This window comes from Salvelinus namaycush, chromosome 29 (assembly GCF_016432855.1).
Source record: "Salvelinus namaycush isolate Seneca chromosome 29, SaNama_1.0, whole genome shotgun sequence".
NCBI classification, from domain to species: domain Eukaryota; kingdom Metazoa; phylum Chordata; class Actinopteri; order Salmoniformes; family Salmonidae; genus Salvelinus; species Salvelinus namaycush.
The window spans coordinates 12060348-12084393 of record NC_052335.1 but is presented as its reverse complement, the minus strand read 5'-3'; the positions used below and the strand labels follow the sequence as shown (position 1 = coordinate 12084393).

The 24046-nt window shown below is 46.3% G+C and overlaps 1 protein-coding gene across 1 annotated transcript in view; it reads right to left on the bottom strand.

The window, feature by feature from the left end:
* nrxn3b (neurexin 3b) overlaps window positions 1-24046 on the bottom strand; it is a 379196-nt gene that overhangs the window by 187535 nt on the left and 167615 nt on the right. The window contains exons 16-17 of the mRNA XM_038968054.1: window positions 23690-23863; window positions 20949-21068 (exon numbers count right to left, since the gene is read on the bottom strand). Of these exons, the coding sequence (XP_038823982.1) occupies window positions 20949-21068; window positions 23690-23863 (294 nt within the window). The remainder of the gene's footprint in view (window positions 1-20948; window positions 21069-23689; window positions 23864-24046) is intronic.

Here is a 24046-nt window from a genome sequence, read left to right as displayed (position 1 = left end):
TAGCCACGTATTAAATAAAGAAATATGTAAAAGTTAATAACCAGCCATTCTGTTCCCAATCCAGTCCCTGGCTGTGTGCTTGTCACGCGTGTACCCTATGACGTGTGTGTGTGTGTGTATTGGGGGGGGGGGGGGGGGGGGGGGGTGCTCGCGCAAGTTAGGCTACGTTATGTGAGCTAACTTCTAGCTAGCTAGTCGCCCATCTCGCCCCGTTGCGATGGACCGATTTCTGATCAAGAGAAGAGTGCGGGTAGAAAATGCAAATGAAAATTCAGACCCAGTCCCTGTCTCCGAGCGGGCCAAAGAAGAAGAGGGAGATAAGAAAGAGAGAAACTCGTGAGCAGTCGGAGAGAGAAACTCGTGAGCCACAACGTGAGGGAGCACCAGAGCAGTTTGTCACTGCTAGCTGCACCACAGCCACCGTTAGCTGCACTGTTAGCACAGCCACCGCTACCTCTGATTTAAGCCAGTCACCTGTTGAAGAACCAAGGCACCCTTTTCTTCGGCGTTATCCAGCCACAAAAGTTGGACAGCAGGATCGCTACCACAATCGTAGATAGCATGAGGATTACAAATGGCTGGAATATTCTATTTCAAAAGGACCGTGCTTTCTGCTTTGAATGCCGCCACTTTCAACGTCCAGGAAACCATGGTGGAGAGAAGGCGGCATTTACCCACGATGGCTACCAGAACTGGAAGAAGGCCACACGTTCGTTCAAGACAAATATGCAATGACAGCGTGGAATAAGTGGACTATTCAGAAAGAGTCTGGCTCAACAATATGCAATGCTCTAAGTGATGAACATTCAAAAACAGTCCGAGAGAACAGAGACTATATGAGAGCAGTTGTGGAGTCATTGCGTTACCCTGCATACCAGGGACTTTCACAGAGAGGAGACATAGGAAACGACATGGCTGTCAACCAGGGACACTTCCTCGAACTTTTACAGGTCGTGGGTAAATTTGACATAAAGAGTTGCGCAGAAAATCTCAGATAATACTAGAAATGCTAAATACGGGCATCATGATATACAGAATGAAATACTGGGTTAAACCCTCGACTCAACAACCTTGCCTGCCTGTCCATACACGCAGAACGAACCAAGGCCCTGGATGGCCAGAAGATTAGACTCATTTGCACTGAACCACAACAGACGCATCGTCCTTCTTTAAAACAACACTTGGTGAGTAACTGAAAGGACTTTTATTTATTGACAGAGCACCTGTCTGGTGGTGGGAACATGATTCAATCACACTGATCTGGATCTGGACGGAACAAGAAGACGCAGCATATTGTCAGCCAGTCGGCCAACAAGTATTTTTGCAATAGAAACATAAACACTAAGATTGTGATGATAGCCAGTTCGTTTTACACGTGTGTGCACAGTTAACAGGCACAGGCTAAATACACTGCACTTCTCGTTGTGGCTGCCCTTCGGATATTATTCATGTCATTTGTGACGTTGTGGTAGCCGTTGCATCCGAAACATTATTACCAATGCACAGTTGTCTGATTATGAATATGGAATAAATGCACTAATAGTCATGAAAATCAACTATTTTCTTAGCACCCCCACGTATTGGTCAAGCCCCCCCCCCACTTAGCACCCCCACGTATTGGTCAAGCCCCCCCCCCCACTTAGCACCCCCACGTATTGGTCAAGCCCCCCCCCCACTTAGCACCGGGAGAGAAACAATCCTGGTGTTGTGCCTGCACACACTCCCCGCACCTACCCTATCCTACAACGCATTCAAACCAGTGGCTCTATAAGTAAGCAGCGTGTTGGACAGACAGACAGACAGGAGAGCTCTCTCCTCGGAGATTGATTACAATCAATATATTCACCACAGAGAGAGATAGGGAGCAGGCCGGAGGTCTTCAATCCCCAATCCCTTAATGCAGGAGACCAATCTATCACACTACGTTAGGTCAAGCGCCCTTCAGGGGTGTGATTCATTGTGGAGTACAAGGAGTAGCTTAGATCCGCTTTCAGGTGACGGGAAACAAGTGAAGGCCTGAATTACCATACTGGCAGGGGTAGCTTTGAGTTAGTGTATAGTCAGATGACACACACACACACACACACACACACACACACACACACACACACACACACACACACACACACACACACACACACACACACACACACACACACACACACACACACACACACACACACACACACACACACACACAATCACATAGCTGACTAAACATAAACAAGATGAGATGTTGTGGGCTCATTAGTGAGAAACGTGTGTGTGTGTGTGTGTGGGTGTGCCCTATATCCGTCCACCAGTTTATTTCCCCTTCTGAGACCATTTAGAGGCAGCTAGGAGAACCAGGCTCAGGTCTGAACAGCATCTCTGAATTGACAACGCTCCTCACTCGCAGTAAATTGCTTTGACAATTGCAGTGATGCCGCCTGTCTTCTCTGACCTTATTTATCCCCAGCCCCAAACCTCCATTCCTCCCTCCCGCCCCTCCTCCTCCTCCCTCATTCTTCTCGTCTTCCCTCCAGGACGCCTGAGAAACAATTTGAAACGCTGGCCCCGGGAGCCGTTGTCCCTGTGTGGTAATTGGGTCCCATGTCACCCACCAAATGCAATAACAGCGTTCGGCGCACAGGGCCCTTATCTAAATGACATCACTGTCCTACTTTGGCTTTGTGTGTTATACAGCTCTTTGAGTGAGTGAGCATGTGTGTGTGTGTGTGTGTGTGTGTGTGTGTGTGTGTGTGTGTGTGTGTGTGTGTGTGTGTGTGTGTGTGTGTGTGTGTGTGTGTGTGTGTGTGTGTGTGTGTGTGTGTGTGTGTGTGTGTGTGTGTCTGTTATAGCTTGGCGCTGCCGCTACAGAAGCCCACACTGCAGTCTAGAGAGAGTGGTGTAGCCACATTCAGCGCAGTGCCTATCAGGACGGCCCTAGTGTGTGTGTGTGTGTGTGACACCCCAGCAAATTGTCCATTGGAATAAATAGCTCTCCTATGCAGCCTGTGCAGTTAGAGACAGAGAAGGAAAAATGGTGGGCAGACGAGAGAGGATAAAAAAAACCTCAAGGTGTGTCTTACACTTGATACTGATGGACAACCAGATTGGATAGTTGACGATCCATCATTGACTGGCTGATGCTCAAAAAAAAAAAATAGGCATTAGTGTAACTTCAACCCAATTCATTCTGAGCCTCATCCAGTGTGTGAACTGGGCTGGAGCGTTGGGAAGCTACTAACACAATAATTGTACTAGTTAGACAGAGAGAGAGACAGAGACAGTCATTATTTTAGAGTGATCATTAAGGCTCCTCTGCATACTACAACCAACTCCCCTTTCAGAATTTGAGTCATTAGCCAAAGGATCAGGTATATTTAACTAACAGACAGGTAGATAACCTCTTGGCATGATCAAACAACATCTCAGAGGCCACAATCTTCAATGCCTCATCTCCCGGTCAAATAAGGGCTTTGAGGAGCTCCTTCACAAAACACTTCCCTCAAATGAGAGCCCTTCAAACATGCAGTGGAGATGCTAATTCTGAGACAAGAATGTATTAGAACTGAGAGCAAAGACGTTATTAGAGCGATGTGTTAAAAGCCATCGACTAAATACTCAAATTTCACAACAGAACTTTTTTTATTTTCGTTCTTTTTTTCCTTCTCAGCAGGGAATAGGTCCACAAATGCCAATCATTCCACTGATGTCAGTAAAGCTAGGATGAACCACTTACAGACATTTCAGCTAACATTAAGGACTTGGTCTTTCCACAGGTCAACCTGCCCATGATTATGGGTAAAAGCATTGGCATTCGTGATCATCAGAAAAGCACAGGTGAGAGGCCACTGTTAAATGTTAAAAGCATGTAAGGGCATCTCTAAAAGGCCCCAGAGTTAGGGAAGAAGACCTTTTAAAGACACAAATGTCCTTCTGGCATATGAAGGCATCAGTACATGCTCATTATTATGGATCCGGAAACAGTAAGTGAACGGCCATTGTGGAAAAATAGGTTTGGGTGACAGTGTGTGTACATGTTCCAGTCACCTCCTGAAATGTCCAGGTTCTCCTCGAGCTAACATCCTCTCTCTTTTCTCTGAGCTGAATCCTGCTATTCTTCTTATCCACCCCTCTCCTGGTGTATGTACCTAAGGTGTGTGTTTTATTCACTGTACTTGTGTTCCAGTGGCTGGATCAGTAGTGTACCTTCTTCTTGTCATCAGGAGAACAAAGCGAGGAATATCACCCCAAATGAGAAGACGAAAAACTCTAGCAACATTTCTGATCCGTAAACATCTAAACTGTTCTTGTGTAGGAGGAAGAGGGAAATGCATGAAATTGCTGCTGGAGCAAATTGAACGCGGAATGAGAACGCTGTCTGGGATGACAAACGACCTGTTGTGGTGTTCAGTTCAAAGCCAGTGTGTGTGTGTGTGCCTGTCACACCTGCCTGCCGTGCCAGTCTGCAGTAGCACACGGCAGAAGTACATCAATTCAGAAGAACCATGAGAGGAGTTGATGAGAAGCTGTCTGTATTGATTTCACTCATCTAGAGTCTGACTTCAGGCACAACACAACATGACCCTGAGAGGGTGGATACACACACACAGACATAGACACACACAAAAATTAACACACACACACACACACACGTTGTGATACAAACACCTCTATACCAGGCGGAGTCAGAGGAGGGCCCTAAAGAAAGAGAGGGAGAGAGAGAGAGATAGAGAGTACAACTCTTAGCTACAGGTGAGATGCATTTATGGAGAAAACGTCTTCAAAGCCTAGCAGTAAGTTTGGTTTTGGGCGGTGGCTGGCGGGCGGATGGTGGAGTATTTGTCCCTATTGATTGGGTGATTTGTATGTGTTTCCGGGGCCCACTAAATGTGTCTGGAGACGTGTTGATAGATGTGTGTGTGTGTGTGTGTGTGTGTGTGTGTGTGTGTGTGTGTGTGTGTGTGTGTGTGTGTGTGTGTGTGTGTGTGTGTGTGTGTGTGTGTGTGTGTGTGTGTGTGTGTGTGTGTGTGTTGATGGATGTGTCTCCGTTAGCAACGTCAGCCAGGGAGAAGGGCTGTAACAGCCCCAAGGTTACCCATGCGACCAGCAGAAACAGATGGATGTACCACGTCCTAACTGTCTGTTATGTGTTACTGTACATTCAATCACTCTCAGCCTCTCTCGCCCCAAAATGTTTGGTGTGACTGACTCTGACTCTGGGTCGACTGTTTCCAGTGTCTATGGCTTACTTAGTTCTCTATCTGTTTCTGTCTCTGTCGATATGTCTCTCTCTCTGTTTATCTCTCTCTCTCTCTCTCTCTCTCTCTCTCTCTCTCTCTCTCTCTCTCTCTCTCTCTCTCTTCCTGTCACCCCCCCCCTCTCATTGTAAAGCTTCCATTACAGTATATGTATTATATATTCAGTTAGCAGTCATCTGTTTGTGTCTGCATTGAACATTGAACTATGGGAAGGTAGTAAATATTTACTGTGCATGAAGTCTAATTAGCAAATAACAGGCCTGTATACCAATGTAGATACTGAATATCAACACAAACATGGAAGGCTGCATCTACTACACACGGGAGAGCACAAAAATGAGGACACACACACATACACACAAACACGAATAAACTTGAACAAACACACTTTTTCCAGATGAACTATGCTCTCGTTTCTCTGCTGGTCATTCTTTCATTCGTTCCATATTCTCCCATTTTCTCTCTCACTATGGCTCCACTATCTCCAGTGATGGCATTATGTCTGCCTCCTGCACCCGGTTGACACATCCACTTATCTCGGTGACACACCGTAGCCATATAACACACACATACTTACGCACGCACACACACACACACACACACAATGCCTTCTATGCTCACTTCTAGGCAAGCAACACTGAACCATGTGTGAGAGCACCAGCTGTTCCGGACAACTGTGTGATCACACTCTCTGTAGCCTATGTGAGTAAGGCCTAAGCTAACATGATTGGAATTTTTTAATACTTAAGGTATACATTAAAAAAATATATATTTTATGAAACATTGAATTTGGCCTTACTGCTATTAGCCCATAGAAACGCATTGAATAACAGCATCATGCTGTACATGGACTAACAGATAGTAAAACAATATATATCTAAAGGAAGTTGGTTCTGAAGTGTCTGTCCGATATCTGAGAGATATAAGAAAGATCAGGAAACCATTTCTATATTTTTTTATTTTATTGTTAGGCAATGAACTATTTACATATATACTTCCATAAAAATGTTTAACTGGTACCCAGCTACCTTCAGATTAGTCTTGTGAAGCTTTTGGGTGTCCTCGTGAGAGACTCACCTTTCCACAGAGGTCAAATTAGTGTGCAGCCCAAACTGTTGGGACGTTACAGACAGAAGAAGTTGGCAGATTGGCGGTACCGACTTCAGACGTGTCCCATGACACTTGTGGTGGTCGTAGAGCAGACATTCAGACGCAGAAAGGCGACGTCGGAGGTGGACTGAGAAGCAGCTCATGTAAAAAACGGATTCAACTGACGAATTTTGATGGGGATTTCTGTATTATACTATTTCAATTTATGCGGGGGTGAGGACATCGACACATTTTTTTTTTAACAAGTTAACATTCACAAGGCCACAGGGCCAGACGGATTACCAGGATGCGTACTCAAAGCATGCGCGGACCAGCTGGCATTGTCCCATTATCTGCATTTTCCCATTTTGCACAAACTTTGACTCATTACATAAGCTGCTGCTACTGTTTACTATCTGTCAACTTAATTCCTAGATATATGTACATAACTACCTCAATTACCTCGGCACATCAAATCGGTACCTCTTGTATATAGCCAAGTTAACTTCTACTTCATCACAATCCCGGATCCGGGAGCACCCCCATCAGTAAAAAAGCTGACTAGCATAGCCTAGCATAGCGTCACAAGTAAATACTAGCATCTAAATATCATTAAATCACAAGTCCAAGACACCAGATGAAAGATACACATCTTGTGAATCCAGCCATCATTTCTGATTTTTAAAATGTTTTACAGGGAAGACACAATATGTAAATCTATTAGCTAACCACGATAGCAAAAGACACAACTTTTTTTTTCCACCATTTTTTTCCTGCATAGGTAGCTATCACAATTTCGACCAAATAAAGATATAAATAGCCACTAACTAAGAAACAACTTAACGTTATTCCTTGTATATCTATTTTTACGTGTTTTACTTTTATATTAGTTCTCCCCCCCAAAAATGTCACTGCATTGTTGTGAAGGGCCCGTAAGCATTTCACTGTTAGTCCACACCTGTTGTTTACTAAGCATGTGACAAATAATTGATTGGACACACACGACCACACACCATATGCTAGGCTATGCTAGGCTGGCATCATTAACTTGATCAGTACTTCGGCTGTATTAGTGACACCATTGCAGGCCTGGGTTAGAAATAGAGCCTTAAAGCTGCAATATGTAACTTTTGGGGCGACCGGACTGAATTCACATAGAGAAGTGGGTTATAGATCTGTCATTCTCATTGAAAGCAAGTCTAAGAAGTGTTAGATCTGTTCTATGTGCACCATTTCTATGCTTCCCCTTCTTAAGTTTAGTTTTTGCCTCATTTACTTTCAGTTTCGTACACCAGCTTCAAAGAGCTGAAAACACAATATATTTGGTTAGGGAAAATATATTACACAGTGTTTTAGACAGCACAATGATTTTCTTCACTATACTTGCTTATATGGTCATATAAACTGAAATTAGGTGAACTATTAGACATTTTGCAACCAGGAAATGACTGAGCGATTTCTGCATAGGGCAGCTTTAATGAAGACATTTCATCCTTGTCCTCTCACAGAGTAAAGTGTAGAAAAGCTGTGTGAAGTCCCAAGAAGAATAGTAAACAAAAACATTTTGACCACTTGGGGACATTTTGTTAATCCCACAAAAGGTCATATGCTATTTCTAGGTGGTTTAGGGTTAAGGAATAAGTGTTAGAATTAGGAGTTAGGGGTTAGGGTTAGTTTTATGGTTAGGTTTAGGGTTAAGGTTAGGTTTTTGTGTTAACGTTAGGGTTAAGGTTAAGTTTAGGGTAAGGGTAAGGGCACGGGTTAGGGATAGTGGTTAGGGACAATAGGATTTTGAATGGGACTGAATTGCATGTCCCCACAAGGTTAGTTGTACAAGACTGTGTGTGTGTGTGTGTGTGTGCGTGTGTGTTTGGGGGATTAATATTATCTGTTTGATCTGGGGTAATACCCCTCTCCCCTGGGCCACAACAAAGCATCACTGCACTCCCCCTCCTCTACCCTAAAGCACCTAGCTGCTCATCGATGTCTCTCTCCTCCATTCACCTCCTCTCTTCCCGAGGCTCGCTCATGTTTACGTCAGAGGCTGAGGCTGCGTCCCCCTCTGTGCATTCGAGGGCCTTTGCTTGCGGCATTGGCCAGTGTGATCCTTTTTTTACTAGGTACTGTAGCTAGTGTGTAATACAGTAGAAGATGTCAGGACAGAATGTTCTGTTTCCATTTGGACAGACTCACTGTTGAACCAGAGTGCAGGACATCCTCCTGAGGAGAGATGAAGCCCACGACACCACTGTTCCTGTCCCAGCCAAGCCCCATCCCTACCTCTTATCCTACGCAACCCACAACCCCCAGCACACCTGCTCCTACACTGGCCTAGCTACATCCTACCCTGGCTAGGTCTCCTAGATACCCCCCTCAGCACCATACTTAATGCTACCCTGGTCCTCTAGACACCCTCCCAGCCCCACACACACACCTGTTATCCTGCCCCTGCACCACTTAATCACATTTACTGTGACTGCACATTACATTATTCATTGTTCAAATGAAAACTCTTCAGGTATGCATGAGGGAGCTATGAATAACCACATTCCATCATATCTACTACACTACCTAGGGCATGTACACTGTGTTTGTGATAAGTGTGTGGTCTGGGGTGTGTGTGTGTGTTCAGAAAGAAAGTGTGTGTGTGGAGAAAATAGGTTTGAGTATGAGTGCGGCTGCCATGTGTGTGAATCACAGAAGGCGTTTCTCAATCCAGTGTCACTGATTAATAATGCAGTGGTTTTAGAATGGCAAGGACACTCATTTTCCATGCCTCTTTCACATAGAACATAAAACACTTAATATTCCTTTACAGATTGAAGAACATGGCCTACTCCAGTGACACAATGTGTGTATACCATTATGTCCTTTGGCCTCATCCCCTGTAAAACGTTGTGTTGGGAAGGTGAGTGACTAAAGAATGAATTTATAAAACATGGAGGGAAACTCAGCTGCAGTTTTATGTAAGCAGCCAGACTTCGTGACACCCCTCCAAATGCATCTTGGGAAGTAAATTAAGGCCATTTGGCTTGGCAGAGGGCAATTTATTACAAAGCCATCTAAGCAATTATAAATGTCAACACAAACTGATTAACTGTTTTCATCTCTGAGTGTGTGTGTCATTGGTGTGTGTGTGTTTAAGTTTGTTTGGGTTTGCTCATGTTTGTGTGCCTCTGTGTGGTCTGCTTGAATGCATCCAAGCGCATGTGTGTGACCGTGTGTTTGCCCGACTGTGTGGGAAACAACGTGCGTGTGTCCTGGCTTGTGAATGAATAATAAAGCTTGACCTTTGTTGGGCGAAATAGACAAATAATAGACAGCAGCTAATTCCATTATGTAAGTTGAGTAATTGCCCCGATGTAGAGAGGAGAGCAGCATTCGGCCCGTTCTCCATTTTGCCAATAGCTCCCTCCCATCCCTGATGTCCTTGAATTACACTAGAACTGTGAGGTAATGATGCAAACCAAGTAAAAGGGCTGAGAAGGGTTGAGGAGGGAGGAGGTCAGAAGAGAGGAGGGGGGAGGAAGAGAGGAGAGAGGAGGGGGAGGAGAGGAGAGGTCAGAAGAGAGGAGAGAGGAGGGGGGAGGAGAGGAGAGAGGGGGGAGGAGAGGAGAGGTCAGAAGAGAGGAGAGAGCAGGGGGGAGGAAGAGAGGAGAGAGGAGGGGGGAGGAGAGGAGAGGTCAGGAGAGAGGAGAGAGGAGGGGGGAGGAAGAGTGAAAAGAAGCAGTGAGGGGAGAAGGTCGAAGATGAGCACCATGACAAAACCACTCAGCCATTACTGTACACATTACCAAACAGAGGCGCCGAAAAACATCTATAAAAAGGAGTGAGAGAGTTGAATAAAAGAAGCAGTAGAACTCCGCAGTTGAACTCCGCAGTAGAGGTCTGTAGTAGAGGTCTGTAGTAGAACTCCGCAGTTGAACTCCGCAGTAGAGGTCCGTAGTAGAGGTCTGTAGTAGAGGTCTGTAGTAGAACTCCGCAGTTGAACTCCGCAGTAGAGGTCCGTAGTAGAGGTCTGTAGTAGAGGTCTGTAGTAGAGGTCTGTAGTAGAGGTCCGTAGTAGAGGTCTGTAGTAGAGGTCTGTAGTAGAGGTCCGCAGTAGAGGTCTGTAGTAGAACTCTGCAGTAGAGGTCCGCAGTAGAGGTCTGTAGTAGAGGTCTGTAGTAGAGGTCCGCAGTAGAGGTCTGTAGTAGAACTCTGCAGTAGAGGTCCGCAGTAGAGGTCTGTAGTAGAGGTCTGTAGTAGAGGTCCGCAGTAGAGGTCTGTAGTAGAACTCTGCAGTAGAGGTCTGTAGTAGAGGTCTGTAGTAGAGGTCCGCAGTAGAGGTCTGTAGTAGAGGTCTGTAGTAGAGGTCCGCAGTAGAGGTCTGTAGTAGAACTCTGCAGTAGAGGTCTGTAGTAGAGGTCTGTAGTAGAGGTCCGCAGTAGAGGTCTGTAGTAGAGGTCTGTAGTAGAGGTCCGCAGTAGAGGTCTGTAGTAGAGGTCCGCAGTAGAGGTCTGTAGTAGAGGTCCGTAGTAGAGGTCCGCAGTAGAGGTCTGTAGTAGAACTCTGTAGTAGAGGTCCGCAGTAGAGGTCTGTAGTAGAGGTCTGTAGTAGAACTCTGTAGTAGAGGTCTGTAGTAGAACTCTGCAGTAGAGGTCTGTAGTAGAACTCTGTAGTAGAGGTCTGTAGTAGAACTCTGCAGTAGAGGTCTGTAGTAGAACTCTGCAGTAGAACTCTGCAGTAGAACTCTGCAGTAGAACTCTGCAGTAGAGGTCTGTAGTAGAGGTTTGCAGTGGAGGTCTGTAGTAAAGATCTGTAGTAGAACTCTGCAGTAGAGGTCTGTAGTAGAACTCTGCAGTAGAGGTCTGTAGTAGAACTCTGCAGTAGAGGTCTGTAGTAGAACTCTGCAGTAGAGGTCTGTAGTAGAACTCTGCAGTAGAGGTCCGCAGTAGAGGTCTGCAGTAGAACTCTGCAGTAGAGGTCTGTAGTAGAACTCTGCAGTAGAGGTCTGTAGTAGAACTCTGCAGTAGAGGTCTGTAGTAGAACTCTGCAGTAGAGGTCTGTAGTAGAGGTCTGTAGTAGAACTCTGCAGTAGAGGTCTGTAGTAGAACTCTGCAGTAGAGGTCTGTAGTAGAACTCTGAAGTAGAGGTCCGCAGTAGAGGTCTGTAGTAGAACTCTGCAGTAGAGGTCTGTAGTAGAACTCTGCAGTAGAGGTCTGTAGTAGAACTCTGCAGTAGAGGTCTGTAGTAGAACTCTGCAGTAGAGGTCTGTAGTAGAACTCTGCAGTAGAGGTCCGCAGTAGAGGTCTGCAGTAGAACTCTGCAGTAGAGGTCTGTAGTAGAGGTCTGTAGTAGAGGTCTGTAGTAGAACTCTGCAGTAGAGGTCTGTAGTAGAACTCTGCAGTAGAGGTCTGTAGTAGAACTCTGCAGTAGAACTCTGTAGTAGAGGTCCGCAGTAGAGGTCTGTAGTAGAGGTCTGTAGTAGAACTCTGCAGTAGAGGTCTGTAGTAGAACTCTGCAGTAGAGGTCTGTAGTAGAACTCTGCAGTAGAACTCTGTAGTAGAGGTCCGCAGTAGAGGTCCGCAGTAGAGGTCTGTAGTAGAGGTCTGTAGTAGAACTCTGTAGTAGAACTCTGTAGTAGAGGTCTGTAGTAGAACTCTGCAGTAGAGGTCTGTAGTAGAGGTCTGTAGTAGAACTCTGTAGTAGAACTCTGTAGTAGAGGTCTGTAGTAGAACTCTGTAGTAGAGGTCCGCAGTAGAGGTCCGCAGTAGAGGTCCGCAGTAGAGGTCTGTAGTAGAACTCTGCAGTAGAGGTCTGTAGTAGAACTCTGTAGTAGAGGTCTGTAGTAGAACTCTGCAGTAGAGGTCTGTAGTAGAGGTCCGCAGTAGAGGTCTGTAGTAGAGGTCTGTAGTAGAACTCTGCAGTAGAGGTCTGTAGTAGAGGTCTGCAGTAGAGGTCTGTAGTAGAGGTCTGTAGTAGAACTCTGCAGTAGAGGTCTGTAGTAGAACTCTGCAGTAGAGGTCTGTAGTAGAACTCTGCAGTACAGGTCTGTAGTAGAACTCTGCAGTAGAGGTCTGTAGTAGAACTCTGCAGTAGAGGTCTGTAGTAGAACTCTGCAGTTGAGGTCTGTAGTAGAACTCTGCAGTAGAGGTCCGCAGTAGAGGTCTGTAGTAGAGGTCTGTAGTAGAGGTCTGTAGTAGAACTCTGCAGTAGAGGTCTGTAGTAGAGGTCTGCAGTAGAGGTCTGTAGTAGAGGTCTGTAGTAGAACTCTGCAGTTGAGGTTTGTAGTAGAACTCTGCAGTAGAGGTCTGTAGTAGAGGTCTGCAGTAGAGGTCTGTAGTAGAGGTCTGTAGTAGAACTCTGCAGTAGAGGTCTGTAGTAGAGGTCTGTAGTAGAACTCTGCAGTAGAGGTCTGCAGTAGAGGTCTGTAGTAGAACTCTGCAGTAGAGGTCTGTAGTAGAGGTCTGTAGTAGAACTCTGCAGTAGAGGTCTGCAGTAGAGGTCTGCAGTAGAGGTCTGTAGTAGAGGTCTGTAGTAGAACTCTGCAGTTGAGGTTTGTAGTAGAACTCTGCAGTAGAGGTCTGTAGTAGAACTCTGCAGTAGAGGTCTGTAGTAGAGGTCTGTAGTAGAACTCTGTAGTAGAGGTCCGCAGTAGAGGTCTGTAGTAGAACTCTGCAGTAGAGGTCTGTAGTAGAACTCTGCAGTTGAGGTTTGCAGTAGAGGTCTGTAGTAGAACTCTGTAGTAGAGGTCTGTAGTAGAACTCTGCAGTAGAGGTCTGTAGTAGAGGTCTGCAGTAGAGGTCTGTAGTAAAGATCTGTAGTAGAACTCTGCAGTGGAGGTCTGTAGTAGAACTCTGCAGTACAGGTCTGCAGTACATGTCTGTAGTAGAGGTTTGCAGTGGAGGTCTGTAGTAGAACTCTGCAGTACAGGTCTGCAGTACATGTCTGTAGTAGAACTCTGCAGTAGAACTCTGCAGTAGAGGTTTGCAGTGGAGGTCTGTAGTAGAACTCTGCAGTAGAACTCTGCAGTAGAGGTCTGTAGTAGAACTCTGCAGTGGAGGTCTGCAGTAGAACTCTGCAGTGGAACTCTGCAGTGGAGGTTTGTAGTAGAACTCTGCAGTAGAACTCTGCAGTAGAACTCTGCAGTGGATGTCTGTGCGCAACTCATCCCACTCCCTCCCGCAACCACATCTTTTCATACTGCACCCGCCCATACCCGCTACCACAAGAACTGGTCCCGAACCCGACCGCAGTTCGACTGCAGCCATTTACTCTGCAGCACAGTACCTGTAGCTAAAGCCTTACACAAGTCAGGGCTGAGAAATGCATAAAAGGTTCAAGAGTGCTGTAAGTTCTTTCGCTGTCTCTCTTTGTCTTGTGTCTGAGTTTAGGAGTGTGTAGTGCAGTACTCAAACTGTCAACTGTAGATAAATGGAAGGTGCAGACAGTCCTGGTCTGCCCCTCTGTCTGCCCCTCTGTCTGCCCCTCTGTACGCCTCCCTGTTCGCCTCCCTGTTCGCCTCCCTGTTCGCCTCCCTGTTCGCCTCCCTGTTCGCCTCCCGGTACGCCTCCCGGTACGCCTCCCTGTACGCCTCCCTGTACGCCTCCCTGTTCGCCTCCCTGTGCGCCTCCCTGTGCGCCTCCCTGTTCGCCTCCCTGTTCGCCTCCCTGTTCGCCTCCCTGTTCGCCTCCCTGTACGCCTCCCTGTACGCCTCCCTGTACGCCTCCCTGTACGCCTCCCTGTACGCCTCCCTGTACGCCTCCCTGTTCGCCTCCCTGTACGCCTCCCTGTACGCCTCCCTGTACGCCTGCCTGTCTATATGCTTCCCTGTCTATATGCCTCCCTGTCTATATGCCTCCCTGTCTATATGCCTCCCTGTCTATATGCCTCCCTGTCTATATGCCTCCCTGTCTGCCTGTCTATATGCCTCCCTGATCACTGTCAAACGCTCCCTAAAACACTTCAGCGAGCAGGCCTTTCTAATCAACCTGGCCCGGGTATCCTGGAAGGATATTGATCTCATTGCGTCAGTAGAGGATGCCTGGTTGTTCTTTAAAAGTGCTTTCCTCACCATCTTAAATAAGGATGCCCCATTCAAAAAATGTAGAACTAAGAACAGATATAGCCCTTGGTTCACTCCAGACTTGACTGCCCTTGACCAGCACAAAAACATATTGTAGCGTACTGCATTAGCATCGAATAGCCCCCGCAATATGCAACTTTTCAGGGAAGTTAGGAACCAATATATACAGGCAGTTAGGAAAGCAAAGGCTAGCTTTTCAAACAGAAATGTGCATCCTGTAGCACAAACTCCAAAAAGTTCTGGGACACTGTAAAATCCATGGAGAATAAGAGCACCTCCTCCCAGCTGCCCACTGCACTGAGGCTAGGAAACACTGTCACCACTGATAAATCTACAATAATCAAGAATTTCAACCAGCATTTTTCTACGGCTGGCCATGCTTTCCACCTGGCTACCCGGACCTCTGGCAGTCTCAATGGGGCGACAGGTAGCTTAGTGGTTAGAGCGTTGGACTAGTAACCGGAGGGTTGCAAGATTGAATCCCCGAGTTGACAAGGTAAAAATGTGTCGTTCTGCCCCTGAACAAGGCAGTTAACCCACTGTTCCTAGGCCGTCATTGAAAATAAGAATGTGTTCTTAACTGACTTGCCTAGTTAAATAAAGGTGAATTAAAAATAAATGGGGGTGCCACAGGGTTCAATTATCGGGCCGACTCTTTTCTCTGCATACATCAATGATGTCGCTCTTGCTGCTGGTGATTCTTTGATCCACCTCTACGCAGACGACACCATTCTGTATACGTCTGGCCCTTCTTTGGACACTGTTAACAAACCTCCAGACGAGCTTCAATGCCATACAACACTCCTTCCGTGGCCTCCAACTGCTCTTAAATGCAAGTAAAACTAAATGCATGCTCTTCAACCGATCGCTGCCCGCACCCGCCCGCCCGTCTAGCATCACTACTCTGGACGGTTCTGTCTTAGAATATGTGGACAGCTACAAATACCTAGGTGTCTGGTTAGACTGTAAACTCTCCTTTCAGACTCACATTAAGCATCTCCAATCCAAAATTACATCTAGAATCGGCTTCCTATTTCGCAACAAAGCATCCTTCACTCATGCTGCCAAACATACCCTCGTAAAACTGACTATCCTACCGATCCTTGACTTTGGCGATGTCATTTACAAAATAGCATCCAACACTCTACTCAGAGTATATGAGTAGAGTATATGTATAGTATATGTAGTATATGCTTTGTCACCAAAGCCCCATATACTACCCACCACTGCGACCTGTATGTTTTCGTTGGATGGCCCTCGCTTCAAATTTGTCGCCAAACCAACTGGCTCCAGGTCATCTATAAGTCTTTGCTAGGTAAAGCCCAGCCTTATCTCAGTTCACTAGTCACAATAGCAGCACTCACCCGTAGCACGCGCTCCAGCAGGTATATTTCACTGGTCATCCCCAAAGCCAACTCCTACTTTGGCCACCTTTCCTTCCAGTTCTTTACTGCCAATGACTGGAACGAATTGCAAAAACGAATTGCAAAAATCACTGAAGCTGGAGTCTTATATCTCCCTCACTAACGTTAAGCTTCAGCTGTCAGAGCAGTTTACCGATCATTGCACCTGTACACAGCCCATCTGTAAATATCCTCATCCAACTACCTTATCCCCATATTGTTATTTATTTTTTTGCTCCTTTGCACCCCAGTATCTCTACTTGCACATTCATCTTCTGCACATCTATCCCTCCAGTGTTTAATTGCTAAATTGTAATTATTTCGCCACTATGGCCTATTTATTGCCTTACCTCCCTAATCTTACTACATTTGCACACACTGTATATAGTGTGTTGTTTGTGTCGAACTGCTTTGCTCTATCTTGGCCAGGTCGCAGTTGTAAATGAGAACTTATTCTCAACTGGCCTACCAGGGTTAAATAAAGGTGAAATCATTTTTTAATAAAAATAAAAAACTATGCCCCCCTGGCCTGTCTGCCTCCCTGCCTGTCTGCCGCCCTGCCTCTATGTCTGTCTCCCTGCCTGTCTGCCTCCCTGCCTGTCTGCCTCCCTGCCTCTCTGCCTCCCTGCCTCTCTGCCTCCCTGCCTCTATGTCTGCCTCCCTGCTTGTCTGCCTGCCTCCATGTCTGCCTCCCTGCCTGTCTGCCTGCCTCCATGTCTGCCTCCCTGCCTGTCTGCCTGCCTCCATGTCTGCCTGCCTCCATGTCTGCCTCTATGTCTGTCTGCCTGCCTGTCTGCCTCCCTGCCTGTCTGCCTCCCTGCTTGTCTGCCTGCCTCCATGTCTGCCTCCCTGCCTGCCTCCATGTCTGCCTCCCTGCCTGTCTGCCTGCCTCCATGTCTGCCTGCCTCCATGTCTGCCTCTATGTCTGTCTGCCTGCCTGTCTGCCTCCCTGCCTGTCTGCCTCCCTGCCTGTCTCCATGTCAGCCTCCCTGCCTGTCTGCCTCCCTGCCTCCATGTCTGCCTCTATGTCTGCCTCCATGTCTGTCTGCCTCCCTGCCTGTCTCCATGTCTGCCTCCCTGCCTGTCTGCCTGCCTCCATGTCTGCCTCCATGTCTGCCTCTATGTCTGCCTGCCTCCATGTCTGTCTGCCTCCATGTCTGTCTGCCTCTATGTCTGCCTCCATGTCTGTCTGCCTCCATGTCTGTCTGCCTCCCTGCCTGTCTCCATGTCTGCCTCCCTGCCTCCCTGCCTGCCTGTCTGCCTGTCTGCCTCCCTGCCTCCATGTCTGCCTCCATGTCTGCCTCCATGTCTGCCTCCATGTCTGCCTCACTGCCTGCCTCACTCACTGTCTGCCTCACTGCCTGCCTCACTCACTGTCTGCCTGCCTGCCTCACTGCCTGCCTCACTGTCTGCCTGCCTGCCTCACTGTCTGCCTGCCTGCCTCACTGTCTGCCTGCCTGCCTCACTGTCTGCCTGCCTGCCTCACTGTCTGCCTGCCTGCCTCACTGCCTGCCTGCCTGCCTCACTGCCTGCCTGCCTGCCTCACTGCCTGCCTGCCTCACTGTCTGCCTGCCTCACTGTCTGCCTGCCTCACTGTCTGCCTGCCTCACTGCCTGCCTGCCTCACTGTCTGCAGTACCCTGTTGGATACAATATAGGGATTTGCTGTAAAGGCTTATAGTCTGCAGTAAAACAAGACAAACCGCCAACCGTACCACAGCAGAAATGCAGGTTACTGCCTGGCTGAATTTTCACTTTAATCTTACCACGAGTAGAGAAAAACGCTCTACTGACTGCATTCAGATGAAATGAACAAAGGCAACACTAACTTTGACTCATGATGACTTTTTTCTAACAGCCTTCTGACTCAGAACCTGGCATAACTTGAGAGTTAGAAGGTTGGTATTTGATGCCATCGTCACCCACAGTGCCATGCTTGCCAGGTCTCTATGTCACCCCCAAAGCCTTGAGAGAGAGAGGGAGAAGGAGAAAAATAGAAAGAGAGAGAGGGAGAATTCTGCAAAAATCCTACAAAAATTTCCTCCGTGAACAACGTAAAACATCAAATAATGCATGCAGAGCAGAATTATGCCGATACCTGCTAATTATCAAAATCCAGAAAAGAGCCGTTAAATTCTACAACCACCTAAAAGGAAGCGATTCCCAAACCTTCCATAACAAAGCCATCACCTACAGAGAAATGAACCTGGAGAAGAGCCCCCTAAGCAAGCTGGTCCTGGGGCTCTGTTCACAAACACAAACAGAGCCCCAGGACAGCAACACAATTAGACCCAACCAAATTATGAGAAAACAAAAATATAATTACTTGACACGTTGGAAAGAATTTACAAAAAAATAGAGCAAACTAGAATGCTATTTGGCCCTAAACAGAGAGTACACAGTGGCAGAATGCCTGACCACTGTGACTGACAAACTTAAGGAAAGCTTTGACTATGTACAGACTCAGTGAGCATAGCCTTGCTATTGAGAAAGGCCGCTGAAAGCAGATCTGGCTCTCAAGATAAGACAGGCTATGTGCACACTGTCCACAAAATGAGGTGGAAACTGAGTTGTACTTCCTGACCTCCTGCCCAATGTTTGACCATAGAGACACATACTTCCCTCAGATTACACAGACCCACAAAGTATTCGAAAACAAATCTTATTTTGATTAACTCCCATATCTATTTGGTTAAATACCACTGTGTGCAATCACAGCAGCAAGATTTGTGACCTGTTGCCGCAAGAAAAGGGCAACCAGTGAAGAAGAAACACCATTGTAAATACAACCTATATTTATTTCATTTATTTCCCTATTTGTACTTTAACTATTTGCACATCATTACAACACTGTATATAGACATAATATGACATTTTAAATATCTTTTATTTTGGAACTTTTGTGAGTGTAATGTTTACTGTTCATTTTTTATTGTTTATTTCACTTTTGTTTATTATCTATTTCACTTGCTTCGGCAATGTAAACATATGTTTCCATGCCAATAAAGCCCCTTAAATTTAAATTGAAAATTTAAATTGAATTGAGAGACAGCAACAGACAAATATAGACAGAGACGGACATCCCTGAGAATGCACTTATTATTCAAAGTCAAACAGGATGTGTGTAGAGACAGATAGAGACAGCGACAGACAAATATAGACAGAGACGGACAGGCACACAGAAAGACACCAGAGCGAGACAAACAGACACAGACAGAGAGAGAAAATGACAGAGACAAACAGAGCCAGAGAGAGAAAGAAGCTCCACTCTCCACTACTCTGCACTGTGCTAATTAGAACCACACTCACGTGAGGCTGCGCTCGATTCATGCCTGACACACAGCACAGCACAGCCTTGCAGCACAGCCTTACAGCACAGCTATGGAACCACACTGGGCCCCCTTCAGTTTCACTATCAAACAACATGATTTGAGATATCACTGTTGCATTGTGTTAGTTGGAGAAAGCGTCATAGCAATCCACTTTCTGCAGCAGGTACAGCATGAGGGGGGTGTGTTTGTGTGTGTGTTTGGAGAGGGATAGCAAGAGAGAGGGATAGCGAGAGAGAGAGAGAGAGAGAGATGAGGAAAGCTGATTTCATGCTCAGGGGATTGCATATAATTTCTTCTCTCAGCTAGCCAGCCTGGTGTAGGCTAGGCTGCGTACGGAGATGCTCGGTACATTACTGCCATCTAGTGGTGGCTCTATGAACAGTTTATTAACCTCGGGGAAGAGGAACCTCTACTTCATTATTTTTATTTTACCAGGTAAGTTGACTGAGAACACGTTCTCATTTACTGCAACGACCTGGGGAATAGCTACAGGGGAGAGTAGGGGGGATGAATTGTAAGCTGTACAGTAGAGAAGAATAACTAAAAGGTTGGATTATAAAACACAGATGGAACACTAATCTGGTACCTGGCCAGAACATTAAACCACTACATTTAACAGCACCCAAAGGGCCCCTGTTTTAATAGGTAACAAGTAACAATTAAGTTGTTGTTGTTTTGTTTACTGGTATTAGAATCCCTATTAGCTGGCTACAACTACGCTACCTGGGGTCCAATTAAAGCAAAATACAAAACAATTCCACAAAGACAAAGCCAGAGGGATTTAGCCAGAAGCAGTACACTGCATAGGGAACTATTTAGGATGGAAATAATGGTGATGTCGTGCCCTTGGCTCCTTGACGTTGAAGTGTCAACAGGATTAGATATGAAACCACTGGAACGTCTGCTGAGGCATGGCCATGGGCTAATGACTGGGTCAGAGTAGCACTCATCGCCCTAAACCACGACTCTGTGTCAAAGACAGGACAAGAAACGCAGGCGAGAGAACGAGAGAGAGAGAGAGAGAGAGAGAGAGATAAGAGATAGCAAAAGAACAAGAGAGCAAGGTAAAGGCAGAGAGGTGAGGACCTAAAGAGAGTGAGAGACAGCGAGGGAAAGAAAGAGAGCCAGGTAGAGAACGAGAGCCGTGGACCCACCAGCAGCATTAGCCAGTATGAAAGGCCAGTGTGATCACAGCTCCTTTTCGACATGATTCAGCTCGTAAGTTGTGCTACGGGCAAAGCAGAGCAGAGCCACCCTTACGTTACACTGTCCCGTGAAAGACTGTGCACGCCACTGTGCGCGCCTGCCACCGCAAACTGAAGACGAGAGTCCCCATCGTCACAGGGATAAGAGCCACACACACATCTGAGAAACCTCTTTAGGGGTGTTTATAAAATGGCTGCTTGGGCAGAACCAGCAGTTTTACATAACATCAGTCACTCACTGACTCATAAAACCAAGTTACTAAAGCTCTGTGACCAAACAACAAGAAGGTGTGACACAGAGAGCCATTTCAAACCAATTCAACCGCTTTTGTACTGAAGGTCTTCCGGGCATATTTTGAATATCACAGACACACCATTCCGTTCACTGGTGCTGTCACAGAGAAAGTAGAATATACAGCGCAAGAATAAGGTAACAACCAGCATGATGCAGAAAACCCTTGACCCTGGTACTGACGGCTGTCGCACAGCGTTCCTCAGTGTAACAGGTCGTGGTAAAGTTGAAGGTGTCCGTCTGCCTGTGTATGTGCACTGTGTTTATCTGTGTGTCTGTCTGCATATGTACAGTACAAAGTCAACGGTACTCACGGTCGTTGCACTGTGTCCCTGTGTAAGACGTCATGGTGCAGTCGCAGGTGAAGTTCTCCCACTGTTGAATACAGACGCCCATGTTGGCACAGGAGTCTTCCTGACAGGTGGTGCTGGGTCCTGGAGGAACAGACAGGGTGTAAAGGGGTGGAGTAACCACAGGGGTTGCCACTGAGCTCCATCTTTGGAGGTACCATGCAGTAGTGCACTTTGTGTGGAACAGGAAGTGGGGGGGGGGGTCATGCGGGCCGTATCGTTCCAATAGGGCGTCTCAACGTTTGGAGAGAGAAAACACAACACTCTCTCTGTGTGTTTTAACACTGCATAAGAACCATTATGAACAGGCAAGAACAGAAAAGAGAAATAGATGACCTTGTCCACATGTGGCTTACGATAACAGATACTGTACAGGAGTCACAGAAACAAATGTTCCCACCCTCCTCAAAAAACTACACGTCTTTTTCCAGGAAGTGAAACATTACAATAAAGGGAAACACTGTAGATGTACAACACCATAGACTTAAGACACATAGAAATGAAAACAAGAACAATAACAAGTGAACACTTCAGAGTGTGCAAGTACAGTAGTGCATATCCCTGAGTATGCACTCCGTTGAGACAGTCTAAGGGGTATTCAAAGTCAAACAGGATGTGTGTATACCATTCTCCACCAACCACCACCACACATACAGCATCTCACACTTTTGAATACTTGTCTAAGTGGGAATGCAAACAAGAACAATGCATTATGTGTATATAGTAAATCCGTCTGGATTCAAACAAATAACATACAAAATCTTATCTTAAATGAATTCCAAAATGTGAAATGATTAAAAAAAAGAAACTGCAAATAAACAGTAATTGAAGTGCAAGTGTCTTGTGAAAGAGAATATGTGAGAAATGAAAAGACATTGGAGGTGAAACAGAAGAATACAAAAGAAGTAGTATAGTTGCTGGCTGAAAATGCCTTTACTGTCTAATGCAGGTGACGGTATTCAGTCACACGACCCTGTCTGTACCGGAAGACTCACTCTCTGTAACAGCACTTTCTCATTTCACCAGAGAAAGGAGGGAGTAGGACAGGGTTGAGAGAGAGAGCGAGAGGGGCTGAGAGATGGCCTCAGCAGCACGGTTGATGCGCAGTTGCAGTATTTGCTATACTTTTCTGTATATCTCAACTTTTCATATCTGAGTCATTTACTTTGATATATAGAGACGGGTATACGTATCTCTGGGAACCCCCTGAAACTAGCCTTGGTTAAAGCTCAGCAGCAGGTATGTGATGCTATTGGCTGCTTCCTCTGTCCCACCTGACACAGTAATAACCTCCCATCGGCGTCTCAGTATAGTAGGATATATTCTAACATATATATATATACACATACATATATATACACACACCCTACATGTAATATCTTCTACCTATTTAATTACAACTCTGATCCTACCACTTATGTTGCAGTAATCATCCCTACTCTCCTCTCTGACCATGGGAGCATGAACACGAGTTCGTTTCTGTTCAAACTGTAATAGACTCTGCTACTCTGGGTCTGTGTCAGACGGATGGAGGGACGGACCGAGCAGAGCATGATTACCATAAAGAGTGGGCTGGTCGGTGCCGCGGCCGTAGGCAGACAGCAACTACGAGTAGCACAACATAATTACAGTACTACAGCCCTGGGCTGGAAATGGACCTTAAGGTTAATAATGGATGTGCTTCTCTGTGTGGGTTGGAATGATTGTTTTTCACCTCCTATCTTTCAGTATCTCCCTGTCTGTCTGTCTCTCCCTTCTGGATTCTCTCACTTTTTATGCCTCTTATCGTTCTCTTTTCATCCCTCTCTGTCGCTCTCTCTCTCTCCAACATTTCTCCCGCCACTCCCAGAGAGCAAGCCCTCCTCGCCAGCAGTGGGACATGCTACACCCACAATGCATTGCACACAGCATTCTTTCAGCCACGCCTCAGAGAAGCGTTGAGAGTTGAACCTTCTACCTTGCAGGTCGGCTTTGGTGAAACCAACTTTGTTAGCGCAGAAAAACAACAAACAGAACAGAAAGAAGCGGAAAAACAACAGAGTCAGTTTAGTGCGGGACCATAGGGTTAGTTTGAGTATCTGGTATAGTAGAGTTATAGGTAAGTACAGTGATTATAAAGGTAAGTACTTCACTTTGTTATGTTAAGTGGTTAATTAGTGTTCATCTGTTTGATTACAGAAAAAGGAGTAGGTAGAAAAAGAGATCAGGTTTATAGATATTGGTGTGTAAGTCATTGTGTGTTTAGGAATGTCCTGTGAGAAAACAAGCTCAGTTTGAATACTGATCCTTTGGCACCACCTAGTGGTAGATGCAGTGCCCCTGTCTATTATTTTACCACAGTCCACCAGTGGTTCCCAACCTTTTTCGGTTACTGAACCACTGCCCGGAGTTCCCCTGAAGTACCCCCTCATGTGCATTTTACCAGTAGGCCTATGGTCTCATGAGTCTTCTCAAGTACCCCCTGTGGATAGGCCAAGTACCCCTGGTTGGGAACCACTGCAGTACACCATTAGGCTGGGACCCTAAGTGGCCATAAATGAACTGGGCTTGATGGTCAAAAGGTGTGAGTGGGCAAGGACGATAGTATAGCAATTAGTATAGGGTCAAGATCTAGTCATCTAGGGTGCAAGGGGTCGATTTGGAACTGGACTCATACATAATATGTGGGTTCATTTGGCGTAGGGGTCTTAGGTCATGGGTCGTACCTTCACATCCGCGTTCGATCTGTCCGGAGCGGAACAGGGCGTCGTTGATGAGGTCAGGCAGGCGGCCATTCAGATCTACAGACGCCAGACAACCCTGGAAACCTTCCCTAGAGACCACCAGTTTAGGAAGGTTCTGGTACATGTTAGGCCCCAGCCCTGCCACAAACAGATCCCCTTCAGGGAGGGAGAGAGAGAGAGAGAGAGACAGATGAAGGGAGGGGTGAGTTGACGAACAAATGAAGGATAAAGGATGTAAAGGTCAGAGGGTGTGTCAACACCGTTTCTGTAAATAGAGGATAATCCAGTCATTACACAACTATTACGAGTTTGTTCAGTCAAATCAGCAAACAACCTGAG